Here is a 14439-nt window from a genome sequence, read left to right on the forward strand (position 1 = left end):
CTTAGACTCTTTACTACTACTATTGATGAATAAATAATAGCTGTGAGTCAATGTCTACCAATCAAAAGAAGTGAGCAATATTAGTCCATACTTATGGTTGGACTTAATCAATGCTATATATGGGAAATAAAGTGAAGGCTTTCTATTTTTGTAAACTATAAAGGAGATACCAGCAGGCAAGAAAATAAAGTGAATTGATTATATTTTCTAAAGTTATAGTTTTTTTTTTTGTTGCACAGTATGTAATTTGAATACGATACAGTTAGTTCATATTGTATTTGGAGGAATCTGTGAGGACTGAGAACTGAGGAGTCTCTCTACTTAAGTCTCTTACAGCAACTTTAGTTAGGATACACATAAGTTGAGAGTGGTTTGACATGGAGCTAACCCAAATGAGAGACACAAGCATGACACATATCTGGCTAGGCTATCACTACTATCATATTCATTTGAAAACGAATCAAAGGGACATAAAGCCCAAAACCAACAAAGGAAAAACTCCACCTAAAAAGAGGCACTGTGAGTATATAGTTTTTGATTAGTTGTGGTGGTACAGTGTACTACATAATAAGCACAAATACAGCTGAATTAGTTCACATAAACCCATTTTTAATCTACAATACAAAGCTTATTAAAAGAAGAGTTTGGTGATGATAACTTGAATATGAGTTCCAACTATACAAAATGACTCGTCGCCAAGTTTATTTCTGACACTACTCTCAATGAAGATAGAACCTAGATACATAAACGACAATTGGGTATACGACAAAAAGAAAGAAAGAAAGTAGAAAAGCAGTTGATCCTTTATTCTATACTTGCATATAAAATTAGAAAAGGACTAAAGGGGAGTATATATTAAAAGGAACAATTGAAGAAATGAATCCAAAAATACCTTACGTACATCATCAATGGAGATCGAACCGCTTAATTCCTACATAAATACAAATTCAAGGTGAGTTAAAAAAAAAAAGGAGTTGTGAAAACCAAAGTGGAATTAATAAAAGTGAAGGTAAACAAATCTCATTGGGAGCTGGAGAAGGTGAAGCTAATTAAGTTGACAAATTGAGGAGTCGAGCTCCATCGCTTAGAGCTCGGCCGGAGGAGATGGCCAATGCCAGAAGAAATTATTGGTGGCTTGGGACAAAGTCAGCGGATAAGAGATTAAGTTAGAGAGAGGGCAATGGTTACTACACCATAACCACAAAATTAATACAATTTTTTTTAAGTGTAAAATAATGGGTCCGTTCGGTAAATAAAAAGTTTTTTTATTAAATAATTAAAAATTTAGAAACAAACACTGAAAACGCATTCGGTAAATCACTTTCACTTTTATCTTTTAAGATTTTAATTAAAATTTATGAAATTTTGAAAACAAGATTTTCTCACTTTCAATTTTTTTTTAAAAACGTATTTCATTTCTTATATCTCTTTCTTTTTCCGATAGCCACACAATTCTTCCTGTAGAAGCATCAATGGCTTCCTCTTGGCCATCTGGTGTGTCAAATTCTCAAACGATGACACCTTCTTGGCCTCCGCCTCTCTCGACAAGACCATTACTATTTGGTCCTCCTCATCTCTCTCCCTCACCCACCGCCTCGTCGGCCATTCTGAGGGCATCTCCGACCTTGCCGGGTCCTCCGACTCCCACTACATCTGTTCTGCTTTTGATGATCGCTCTCCACATCTGGGACGCATGCTCAGCCATAGGTGAATGCGTCAAAACCCTTCGTGGCCACTTCAACCTAGTTTTTTGCGTTAACTTCAACCCCTAGTCTAACCTCATCGTCTTTGGCTCCTTCGACGACACGATTAGGATATGGGAAGTCAAAACCAGCAAGTGCCTTCACTCAATTAAGGCTCACTCTATGCATGTTACCTCCGTACACTTTAATCGCGATGGTTTGCTTGTTTGGTAGTCATGATGGGTCTTGCAAGATTTGGGACTTCGCTGTTGGTGCTTGCTTGAAGACCCTTATTGGCGATAAGGCCTTTGATGTGTCTTTCACTAAGTTTCCCCCCAATGGCAAGTTCATACTCGTTGCCACTCTCAATGACCCACTGGTAAATCCCTTGTTAGTTTGGTCTTGTCTATTGCTACAAATTTGGTTAAATGATTATGCCATTTTTGTTTTGTGCGAATTGTGTTATCAGCCTTCAATAATTGAATTGTAGTAATTGAATTATAATTTCCTTTTTTATCTATTGATGTGTTCATTTACTTATTTGAGACCAAAGCTCATTCAGATCATGATGTCAGTAGCCGCTCATGGGACTTGTCAATCTTTCTTGCATCATAGATACTGAAGTAGTCTTTTTTTTGTTTAAATTTTTTCTGTCTTTGGAATTTTAATATTGTTGAGCTTTCCTAATTCTTTAAAATTCTTTATCAGGTACTTCCTCAATCTATTTGGATTAAGAGGTTTATTTAGTCTCATTGTGGGAGAAGAAAAAGAATAGTGTGTAAAATTTCTATATTTTGATATGCATGTTGGGTGTCCTCCAAAAATCAGAAACAACAATTAGTAATGTGATAAAAATATAAACTTGATATACTAATATTTGTCATTCTTTGTTCTAGTCATGGATGACACACAGCGTATGATGCAGATGGGAGGATTCGGCTTTGATCCAACAAAGGTACAAAAATAAATGGTTTGGGATTTAGTATTTTCACTATCAAGGATGTCTTTCCTTTTTATTGTATAAATATTTTTATTGTATCATGTTTTTAGGGCTTAACCCATGTTTTGTTTTTCTTACGTAAGATCTTGGAGTATGCATCGTGATAGGGTTTCTTCAAGTTGTATAATAATTTTCTTCGGTCAAAGGACAATAATTTCAGGAATTACCAACATGCATATTGCCACTATTCCTATATTTATCTTCTCATGATAAGCATGTAACATCATATGAATGAGAAGAGTATGTTCTATTATGTTTGTTTCTGTGATGTGGGATGGGGCTTGTATTCGATGCTTATTTATATATTAAAGAGATGCCTTTTAGATCTATAATGGCTCAAAGTTCATGCTTTCTATGCCTTTGCAATTTCTTTTTCTCCATTTGTGTTTAGAAAACTACTATATTTCATTTTAGTTAATATGGACAATGTAAGATAAATAGAAATAGATTTCGATTGCTGCCTTCTCAACCCATATTAGGCATTTAACATGGATATTCATTTTTTTATTTGTTGAGTTTTTGACCATTTCTTTGAAAATCTTTCTAAAGTATATGGGAACATCATAAGCAGCCAGCTTTTGGTACTGGTTTGTTTGTATCCTATGTCTCAAGTATTGACCATTGAAATTAGTTACGTGAATATAAGCATTAACTTAATCAAGAATGTGGATTGTAATAGGAATCATTAAGCAGGATTTCTCAAGCAAATGATGCCCTCTTAACGGTCTAATTATAAAATTTATGTGTATTCAAAACATTAATAACAAAGTCGTTCTTATTTGTTGAATTTCATCATCTTTGCTGCAATCTGTACTTGAAGAGCTATACTATTATTTCACTTTCAATTTTTCCTAGATCACTTATTTCTTGATATTGCTCCTAATAATGATTGTGTACACTTATATGTACATAATGTCTTAGGCAGATGGAATTCAAAATAATTTGCTATGGCTTTGCTGGCTTCAGGTTAGTGTTCCACCATCAAGGAACATAAGCAGAGAAATGGTTACTTGACTTATTGAGGAAGCTTGTAAAATCACATTTACTCATATTTCAACAAAAACAAAGATGCAAGCTATTTCTGAGGAGATTTCAACTGAAGAAAAATTGGTTAATTACAAGTAGGTACAAGTAGGTTTGCTTATTTTAGTTGGTTTTGAATTTCAGTGTTTTACATTTTGGTTGAAAGATTTAGTTATATAAATTTACTTTGGTTAGTTGCATTTATATCATAAAATGACTTATAGTCACTACAAGAAAAAATGCTTTTAATAACACCGAAAATGTGTTATCAAAACATACCATAACACTTTTTGATGTGTTAAGATCGACTATGTTATCGTAGGTCAGGGTACTTTACATAACACTTTATCATTGTTATACAGATGTGTTATTATACTGCCAACGATAACACACTTTCTGTGTTATTTTAATATATAGATAAGTGTTTAATTATGTTATTTATAGTCGATTATATAACACATTTCAATACTTATAAATTTATGTTATACTACACTTTAGTATAACACATTATTTGTGTTATATAATGAAGTTTGCATAAAAAATGTTATTGTAATAGATATTATAACACAATTTTTGTATTATTGTTATATTTAGATATGTTTAAATTCTCATTATATATTTTATTTATATAACACTAATTTATTTTATTATATTTTAATTTTTTTTATATAATTAAAATTAGCTTTCTAATATATACTAGCATCATCAAATGAAATTGATTTTCAAATAACAAAAAGTAAAAACATTCAACATTGTATTAACAATCCACAAATTAATTTAAAACATTCAACGCTGTCATCAACAACAAAATGTTCTTTAAGTATTCAAGGAGTCTTAAATATTCAACATATTGAAAAGTTACTACTTTCAGCACAAAATATTCTATAACTGCCCAACACAAAGCCTTCAAAATTGAGTTACAAAAGCATTTAGAATGATACTATTATTTCTAGGGTAGATCCATCGAATCTCATATCTCATATCTCATAAGAGGCGAATAAGTTCCACAGTCCTGAAGGGAAATTCACCTTCTAGGCTACAAAGAAGACACCGAATAGGACCATCAACAAAACTTTCTCTGTCCCAAAACTGACTGTAAAGTGATTCCTGAAAAATTTAAAGCAATAAATCCAATAAAAAAACTACAAAGAAAAAGAAAAATGTCAACTTTAGTAGAACCACCAATGAAAAATCAACAAAATAATCAATAAATGACCCTGAAAGACAATCATTATGCAGCCAATACATCCTATGCTCCAAATATCTATTGCAGGAGTGTACAGAAGACAAAAAGTAGAGGTCTTGGACTCTTAGTATTAGAAAAAAGTACTAAGCAACCATATGCTTGATATGTTTTTTTGAAATCTAAACACTGAAAAATGATCTTCATTATGAACAATCATTATTCAAGATAATAATCAGAAAACAAACCAGCAAAATAAAAAAATAGCAAGCAAACAAATTCTGTAGTCTGAGAGCATAGCATTAACTAAAATAGCTGTACAACTTGAAAACCACACATGTGCTAGATCAGAAAACAGGACAACCCTCCATAACAACCTGGAAATGTTGAAGGGATGGCCAGTTGAGTCAAAAGTATGGGAAGAAATGATTGGGAACTTCTTGGCTTCATACCAATTAGACAAATAAGCAATGAGATTAACTTTGCCAAAACGAAACAAAAACAGATGCAGTGTCATCTGTTCTTGGCTGCTTTAACAAAATACTGAATGGTATGACATGCAATTCAAGAAACAAAACCATCATTTTTTTAGACACAAATTAATTATTTGTCACCTAAAAAAAGGCACCAATCCAGCAAGGGTTTTAAAAGAAAACAGGAGCAAAATATTTTCAATGAGTAGTAACAACCTGTGATGCTAAACAGAATTTCCTGGTATGTTGTGCGAACAATACGTATAGAGTCTATAGACCTTGTTCATACTACTTGCACTTTTTCATAAACATTTTTTGGTGGTGATATGGTTCTCTCTTTATTAACATCTTATAAAATACATTGAGGCAAAGTCACAACTGATATTTATTTTTGGTTTTAGGAGCCATAAATGTGCATTGGCTAGTAATGATTAGAATCAATATCAACAAGTTCCTGAATAATAAAGCCACTACTTAAATTGCTTTCTCTGAAATAAGATAGAGGTCGTGAACAGTTATAACTGCAAATATAAGTAAATCATGCCTAACAAATGAACAAACTCATGAACGCTTGTACATGCCTATATGATTTGAATGATCAATGTATGAATAATAAATACAATTTAAACAAGAAAATACAAACAAAAATAACTACCAGATAATCACTAGTGTTTTTATTAATTATACCATGAGTTTGATTAAGACTATTCAAGTGTGGATTTCTTCTAAGAACTTGCTTGTTATTATAATGATTAACCATTAAGTGAAAAAAGATAGATATTACATGGGCATTGATAATGATAATTCAGTCATACATTATTGAGTCCTTGATATGTACCTCTACATTAATTTCACCTCATTTTGTATCTTTTTCCACATACCCTTTTCATATAAAGCTAAATTATAAATCAAACTAGCTTTTATTTTTATTTTTATCAATAGCTTCATATATATGCTTTATCAAAGAAAGAAAGTTTTTTTTATGATAATTATGAGAATTCCTTGTCTTATAATTGACCTTTAGGATATGAAGAGGATAAGTCAATTTCCAGTAAAGTTTTAATAATAGTATGTACAGTATCTATCTATGTAAATAAATCTTGATTCAGTCTAGGAAGCAAACACTTGAAAAAGGGATTACTTTGAGCCAAGATTAGTAGAGGTACAGTACTAATTTTACCACATTTCTGGAATCTATACTATGCTAGGGAAAATCTATCTATACTATCACAGAGCAGCAAGTGCATCAAATGAGGTATGGACTTAACAGAGCAGCAATGTATACTACTAGGAAGGATGAAGCAATGTGTTAAAGAAAATACAAGTCATTTAGGAATTTAATCAAACAGATTCTATGCACACATTATCACATCAAGAGAATCAGAAAAAACTTCATAGATTATTATGCAAACATGTGTTTATGAAAAAACACACATACATTTGTTTAAAAATATGCAGAAAATTCAAAATAAAAGATTTAACATACTCAACCATAGATAAATCTTTAAAAATAATTAGTAAAATCAAACCAGAAAGAAATATGAAACACACAAGTTATTCTCAAAAGTAAAATAATAAAATTTACAAACCCATTTTTAAATGAAAATAAAATCTTATCTCGGCATCACTCAACAACCCAGACATTGATATGAAGAAGACACCACCCTTTGACCTTTGAGCCACTACCACGAACCCTCACCACCACCACCACCATCACGCCTACAAACTTGCATAACGCAAACCCAAACAGAAGAAAAATAATTAGAATAGCTCGTCCACAACCAAGAACCATCGTCAACCCAGAGGAAGAAAAAGAGAAAAGCAGATAGAATCAAACTTAGTGACAAACTTAATGACTCAATTAATAGAATCAATTCTCATCAAAGAAGTAATGATACAAAAGAGTATATATACAGAAAAGACCAAAACTAATAAAGTAACTAATCTACAAAATAACAATAATTAGTTACAATGAACAACTAGCTAACCAAAACAGTTAGTGTTGTTGGGAAAGCATTATATGGGCATAATTGTTGTAATGTGATATTTTAGTGTAATATATGGGCATAATTGTTGTAGTGTTGGCATAATGCAGAACAAAATTTCTAATAAATGGCCCGAATACAAGCGGATTTACAACAACCACTATATAGCCAGAATAAACCCAGAAGAAAAACTGGTAGGAGCTATGAACTAGGCTCATGGAAATTGGGAAAGCAAGTAAGAATTTAGCAACAAGATATTAAGTTATTTTCACCCTCATCATCAAATAATAATATCAAGATTGCCAAACAGATGCATACAACAATATCCTCTCCTGGACATGGAAATCAGATATCAATAGCAGATAGTAATACTGAGGAATATAGACTCATTGCCTGATATGAAACAAGAGATTTATTTTCAATTTTTCATTGATATATAATGTATGGTCGATGTTACATGTATATATCCATGTATATTATATAGATCAAATGGTACCTAAAAAAAAAATCAGGTGCTCCGTTTATACAATTGTTTCAGTTCTTAATTTGTTTGGTTACTGCCCACTCTTGTTATTATACGTTAGGTACTTCATTTATTCTTTACTTATTCTGTTCTTTTTTTTTCTTTTGGATTAGTATTAGTTTTGGATTTGGAGTATAACATTTTTCAAATATTTTCAGAGCAGTGGAATATCAAAATTATATGCAAGGTTCAACTTCTACATATAACAAGTTTCTTAGCATGTAGAAAAAAAAAAGTTAGTATCCTAATACTAAATTATACTGAGCCCCCCTATTATTATTGCTATTATTCTCAATATACTGAGCCCCCCTATTATTATTGTTATTATTCTTAGTAGTTACATCGTTTGATTGATAATAGTTGCAGAGTAACATACCATGTCCAAACTTGATGCAAATGAGAAGCTCTACTATGCAAATAGCTAAGGAAAGCCAACAGAATGCACTGACTTTTTTCGCTAGTTTTCTGCAATTTGGACACAGTGATTATGAAAAGGTTAAAACCCTGGAAATGGTAGGCCAAGAGGGTATATGAATTCATTTCAAGAAAAGGAAAAGGATGTGCTGCTAGTGATTATGTCAGATAGAGAAAGAGGGTAGTGTACCTGTCTTAATTTTAATTTTGTATAATATGTCAATGGCAAAGAAAACTATCCAAGAAACATGCATCACCATTAGTGTAGACCAAGCACTCAAAAAATAGATCAATCAACTGTTGCCAAGGATGCTAGTTTTAAATCGGGTCCTTAATAAGTTATTTGGTTAATACGGTGAAAAAAAAAAATAGGAAAATGTTCAACGTCAAGTTTCTTTGATCTCACTCCTTCACTAATTGATAATCTTAACATCAGAAGTCCATGTCAAAATAGAGGCTTTCCAATTAATATTATCCTCATAGAGAATCCTTCCTTATAAATATCACAGAGATTAAGCTACTTCTAAATATCAAAACATTTTAAACAATAAGACAAGTGACATGGATATTGACTTACAGGTTGAACTTGAGCCTAAATCTTTAGTAGCCTGCAAAAAAAAAAGAAGTTGAAAATTGTTAATCCAACATAGATAAAGTGATACACTTATTATGAAGAGTAAACAAATTTATCTTAGCATACACTTTCTTCCTGAGAAAACTCTAAAACTTTTTCATCATCATTCTTGTGTCCTTGCAACCCATCATATCCACATTGTCTGTCAAAATTTAATTCCAAGGAGATAAAAACTGATAGTAGAACAAAGGGGAAAAGTATATGTAAGCATTCTGGATGTCATTGCAAGGTACAAAGGGTTGAGGTCCAACTTCCCAAATATTTTGGAAAAGAAAAATGGGAGAGAAATTAGAAGCTAATTATACCTCCAATCATTTGCAGCACCAGAGGTGTCTTTAATCTGCATTTAGGCGGGAAAAAGAACACAGCAAAATAAGGACTTGGAGAGAGTTCGTATAAGTTCATAAACATTATAGATAGACCTATGTAATTTGTCTCTCTTTCATGTTTACTTCTTACGAGGTTAGACCTATGACAAGATGGGATTGTTTGCAAGCAGCGAGAGGAAAATAAGTACTAGGACCCTAATTGCTAAAAGATATTTTCCCCTCATTTCATCCAATGTATTTCTAGATAGAGAACCAATGCTTCAACAAGCAAGATTGAATCAATTGACGAGCTGAAAATAGGATTTCTTGGAACTATAGCTCTTACTTTCAAACATTTCCTTAATTCCAAACTTCAGAAAATTTTCTTCTTTCCTATTTTTCTCCCTCTCTTTCATTTTCCTTCCTTTTAATTCCTGAGTTTTCAGAATATACATTCCAATTTTTAGTATTTCTATTCGAACTTACCAATCCGGCCAATTTTTTCCTTGACACAAAGCATGATAAAAATATACATACAACTAAATAATTATGTAGAAAGGAGAAAGTACCTCGGCAACATTTCTCCCCTCATGATCCTTTTTAGCATTTGAGGGAATCAAACTTGGAAGAAATCCATTCTCATTTTGCATTGAGTTCCTGCTATTTAAAATAAAATTAATTATATTGCACACCATGACATAATCACATCATACATACCAAACACAGAAAATGTGAATACATAATAAGCATACAGTGATAAAAATCTAAAATATTATAAAGCAGCACAAGATAAACCAGGTCTCTAGACTTTTCTTAAAAAATATATATCCACCAAATGCACAACAAAACTAACTGATTCTAAAACCCGAAATGAAAGGAAACAAAAACCAAGCTGAGTGTCTCTTCCTCTCCATTACAAGCACAAGTCAGAGACTAGTCCTAAAGGACGATTGCATATTAAATTCTAGAGAAAATATACAAACCCAATATTCATCATCATTCATGACATTCATAAATACCACATTGTAGATGCTACACAAGTTTCAATAATGTTTTCATGGATTGGTACGTAACAAGAAACAAATAGTGTCCTCTGTTGGAAAGAAAGATGGTGTACAATCACAAGGGCGTGAAGAGGTGACAAAGTTATCAAAACATTATTTATTTTCATATATAATAGCAAAAATAAACAACAGGATCTACTGCCAAAAATTTGCATAGAACTCATTCAGTAATACACAATACCTTAACTGTTCACCATTCTCTCTACAAACAGTGGACTTGATAGATTTCTCAACATCATTCACTGAAAATTCTGTAGAAGGAATAGACTCCACAACAGCTTCAGCATTGTTACAAGCCACATTCCCAGCATAACCATCAGCTGGAAGCTGAACCCCCTGAATAGCATCAACAAGGTAACATATTATAAAAAAAATCAGGCTTTTTCTTCATTAAAGATCTCAAGAAATAAACAAATGGCACAAATCTCATACCTTTGCAACAACTTGAACAAGGTCACTTGAAAGAATTACAAGTGTATCTATCACTTCCCCATTTGCTATATTTGAATTGCCTTGCCCTTTTTTAGTCATTCTCGCTTTCTTTAAAACAATACCTATGAGAAGATCATCAATTCAATACACTTTCCTAAGAAACTCCAAAGAACAAAAGCAAAAGAATATCATAATTACAACAAATACATGCAAACATGACCAAGTTTTCTTCTTTATTAGTGGAAAGAGCTTTCATTATTGTGAAAACTAATAATGAATTTTCTTTATCTCAAAACAAAATAACAAAATAGATACAACATACAAAAGTATCGAACGGTTCATAAAGAACAAAGATCTGATTCTTTAGCCAAAAGAAGAATCATTCCTAACTTCCAGATCAGAATCCAATAAGACCAAACAATTCACCTACGGAATTCTTTTTGATCCAACTCCAAATTACAACAACAGCCCAAGAAAATATTTCAACAATTCTATTGCATTAGAATACACAACTCCAAAGTACCTAACAGTATGCATTCCTGCCCAGATACCTGCAGCATACACACCAAAAGAAACTTGTCATAATTTGCACAGAAAGCTCATATAGCAGACAATGAAAAATTATAGGCACAATCTGCTTAATATTGTAGAAGAAATAATTGAATACTATGGCTACAGATAGAGCTCAACAATTTATAAGCAGAAATTGTTAATAAATTGAGTTCTCACCAAACCAGTTGCAGATAGAAATATCAAGAACAATACTGTCCCACCAGCATTCATTAAAATTTGGTAGCATGTGACGGAAGGTAAGCTGAAAATGCCAAGATAAGCTTTAATATATAGCCGTAACCACCAAAGCACTCAAAACACACTTGTCGGAAACATAAAAGACATTTGATCTCCGATCAAAGAAGGAGAAAGCAGAACCAATTTAAATAAACTATGAAAGGCACACAATAAAACATATTATCTTTGTCAAAGAACTAACCTCCATCATCTCAAATCCAATTGATAGCACCCAAAGAAGAGGCTGATTATGAATCAATATAGCTTTCCCCACCATCCAATAATATGAGCTAAAACGAATTCATCAAAAAGTGTTTCCTATAGAAATTAAAATATTATAAACATAGAGAAGTCAGAAGTCTGCTTAACTGCAACATATAAGACATACACAGTACACCAAGAGGATAGGATCGGAGAATATCATAAGTAAACAGATTATTGAAGAAGAAATCATACATAAACATTATTAAACCTGCTTGTAGGATTTTCAGGAAGATATATGCGGCAGTCAGCTCCATAAGAAGTTCTGCACGTAATTACAAAGGCAGAATTCCAAAGTATAAACAATCAGCATAAGCTTCTCATTCAACTGATGAAAAATAAAAGAATTTGCATAAATAATATCCAAAGTTAAATTTTGCAAGCTTAAACTGCATTACCAACACCAAGATCTGGATGGAGAAACTTCATAAACTGTCGAGCATCATCTCGCTTCTGGAAAGAGAGAAAATGTAAAGTTGTTACCATAAGATATAAATAAAAAAACACAAAATCATAGATAAATGAATAACTTCAAAAGGCTGAAAAAAAATGTGATAAGAATCTGAAGTAGATGACTCTAGAGTGAATCAAAAGAATGCTTCTCCACAAATTTTTATGCTAATTCTTTTGCAAAAAAATTAAAAAAACAGGTGAGAAAAAATCTTACCCATTCGTCACTCTTCAGTCCCCATCCATCCCCGACCTTGCACAAGACACAGTCGACCACCACCTGCACCGATCTAGCCCTCACCACCAAAGCACCGTCTAGCCCTCACCACCAAATCTAATAAAATTGAAGAATAGTTGAGAGAGAGAGTTAAATACCAGGCAAAAAAATTGTTTATAGTTACCAAAAAATCACAAAAGAAAAAGAAAAATACTGAAAGAAATAATTCATAAATGAGAGAGTGATTACCAAATCTACTCTTCACCTGTCGAAGATCGCTGATGCTTGACCCTGCGGCGTCTTCTCCCTGGCTGAGATCCCGAGTCCCTTGTCGTCGGCGTGAGGGAGAGAGGCACGATGTCGTCTGTGTGAGGGAGAGAGGCCAATGACTAGAAACGGAGTGAATGAGAGATAGAGAAAGACGAGAGAGAGAAAGAGAGGAGATTTGAGGGATGGAGGAGATATGAAGCCAGGATTTGAAGCTGAAGCAAGGGATTGGCCGAAGAAGAAAACGAGTGGCCGAAGCCGAAGCAGGGGATTGACTTCTTCTTCTGAAAATGAAGAAGGAATTCGTCTGAAAAATATAACTTTTACAAGTGGCGGGCACCCAAAATAAATTACCGCCTTTTTTTTCTATTACTTTGCCACATATATATAAGGATATCATAATACTTTTTCATTAGTATTATACACATGTGTTATGGAAATGGGTATTTGGTGTAGTGAGTTATCTAGTTGGGAACGTATATAGTTGCATTTGCTTACTTTGTTCTAAGCATAATTAAGAATTAGAACATTTTCTTTGATTTATATGATAATTTTAGCATGCATGCTCAAGGTTTAAATTATGTATACTATAAGGAAAGAAAGAGAGGTAGACTCTTAATTCTATTTCTATTTCTGACACTAGGTGGACTTCTCCTCATAATTCTTGGTGTTTTTCATCATCACAAAGGGGTGACTTTCGTGGAGGTTGTGGAAGGTGCTGCCATCGGAAACTGTCTGAAGCCACTAAACTATCTCTGAATTGCAACCTTTAGGTGGTTTCAAATTGTAAAACATTCATTGATGCTATTCATAGCACTGAGGCAAGTTTGAAGGACTGTCAAAATATCATCATGAAGACTAAATTACACTTTGTTTCTTCTTTTTGCTCAAGCTTTGTTCACATTCCTAGACTTTGTAATAGGCTTGCTCATTACTTAGCTACTTTTTGGCTTAAAAACTCCACAAGTTGTTTCTGGCTTTGCTAATATTCCCAGTTGGATCACTCGTGTTTCTTTAGTTGATTTATCATCTTTGTAGCTCTGTAGCCCTGGTTGTTAGAATGAAGATTTTCTTCTTCTTTTTTTTTACTTTAATTTTCTTATATTTATATTCAAAATAAAAAATAAAAACATATTTTTTATTTCTTATTTTTCTAAATAAGAAATAAAAATATAAGTTACCAAATACATTTTTATTTTTTAAAAACCAAAAACAAAAATAGTTACGAAAAGCATTTTTATTTTATAAAAATAAAAAACATAAAACTAAATTATATTTTAATTTTTGTGTTTAAAAAATTTAAAAACAAAAATTTTACCAAACACAATCAATGTGTATTGTATTAAAATTTGAGACTAAGAATTAATAGACTAATTGGTGGTGAAAATACTTAAGTTTATCATTACTCAAGTACCTCGTCCTAAGTGTTAGATTGATGCTTGCGTGATAATCTCTTATTAGTCTAGATAAATAGTTTTTATTTAAAAAAATTATTAAAATATTTAAAAATTAAATAGATAATGTTTTAAAATTAAATAAATAATTAAAGATTAAAACATAATAATTTTTAATTAATTTAAGAATAAGAATATATATCATTAACAAATTCAAAATTAAAACCGTGAAATCATTCGCTCCATTTCGTTCTCGCCCTTTCTTCTTCTTTTCAGGTTCACCGGAGTTTAGGGTGTGCCACCTGAGTTTTGGGGGCGAGGTGGCCATGCGTTGAGGTGG

At 32.2% G+C, this 14439-nt stretch overlaps 2 protein-coding genes across 8 annotated transcripts; one reads left to right on the forward strand and one right to left on the reverse strand.

Moving 5' to 3' along the window:
• The first annotated feature begins 1390 nt into the window (after window positions 1–1390).
• Window positions 1391–13790, forward strand: LOC133806435 (uncharacterized). 7 transcript variants are annotated; one of them, XR_009879035.1, is made up of 5 exons: window positions 1392–2061; window positions 2579–2637; window positions 3649–3803; window positions 8028–8104; window positions 8230–8570. XR_009879035.1 is itself a non-coding variant. In XM_062244539.1 (4 exons), the coding sequence occupies exons 1-3, from the start codon at window positions 1473–1475 to the stop codon at window positions 2600–2602; spliced, it is 507 nt and encodes a 168-aa protein (XP_062100523.1). In that variant the 5' UTR covers window positions 1394–1472; the 3' UTR covers window positions 2603–2637; window positions 2766–3007. The 7 variants fall into 7 exon arrangements, 1 of the variants encoding a protein (XP_062100523.1); XR_009879039.1 differs by lacking the exons at window positions 8028–8104; window positions 8230–8570 and adding an exon at window positions 13349–13790 and having other exon boundaries at window positions 1391–2061; window positions 3604–3803; XR_009879038.1 differs by lacking the exons at window positions 8028–8104; window positions 8230–8570 and adding an exon at window positions 13349–13790 and having other exon boundaries at window positions 1391–2061; window positions 3608–3803.
• LOC133806430 (uncharacterized) lies at window positions 8687–10838 on the reverse strand. The gene is made up of 6 exons (XM_062244533.1): window positions 10722–10838; window positions 10471–10625; window positions 9795–9882; window positions 9223–9257; window positions 8984–9059; window positions 8687–8891 (listed from the first exon to the last, which is right to left on the reverse strand). The coding sequence occupies exons 1-6, from the start codon at window positions 10818–10820 to the stop codon at window positions 8814–8816; spliced, it is 531 nt and encodes a 176-aa protein (XP_062100517.1). The 5' UTR covers window positions 10821–10838; the 3' UTR covers window positions 8687–8813.
• Window positions 13791–14439: the final 649 nt, after the last annotated feature.

Source organism: Humulus lupulus, chromosome 1 (genome assembly GCF_963169125.1).
Source record: "Humulus lupulus chromosome 1, drHumLupu1.1, whole genome shotgun sequence".
In the NCBI taxonomy this organism is placed as follows: Eukaryota; Viridiplantae; Streptophyta; class Magnoliopsida; order Rosales; family Cannabaceae; genus Humulus; species Humulus lupulus.

Excerpts from the sequence above, each read along its gene's own strand:
- LOC133806435 (XM_062244539.1), top strand. The coding sequence starts at position 1,473 with ATGGCTTCCTCTTGGCCATCTGGTGTGTCAAATTCTCAAACGATGACA. Across the intron at positions 1,708-1,813 it reads GGACGCATGCTCAGCCATAG|GATATGGGAAGTCAAAACCA; the intron begins GTGAATGCGTCA and ends CGACACGATTAG. Across the intron at positions 2,062-2,578 it reads CCACTCTCAATGACCCACTG|TCATGGATGACACACAGCGT; the intron begins GTAAATCCCTTG and ends TCTTTGTTCTAG.
- LOC133806430 (XM_062244533.1), bottom strand. The coding sequence starts at position 10,820 with ATGACTAAAAAAGGGCAAGGCAATTCAAATATAGCAAATGGGGAAGTG. Across the intron at positions 9,883-10,470 it reads GAGAATGGTGAACAGTTAAG|GAACTCAATGCAAAATGAGA; the intron begins GTATTGTGTATT and ends TTTAAATAGCAG. Across the intron at positions 9,060-9,222 it reads GGTGCTGCAAATGATTGGAG|ACAATGTGGATATGATGGGT; the intron begins GTATAATTAGCT and ends AAATTTTGACAG.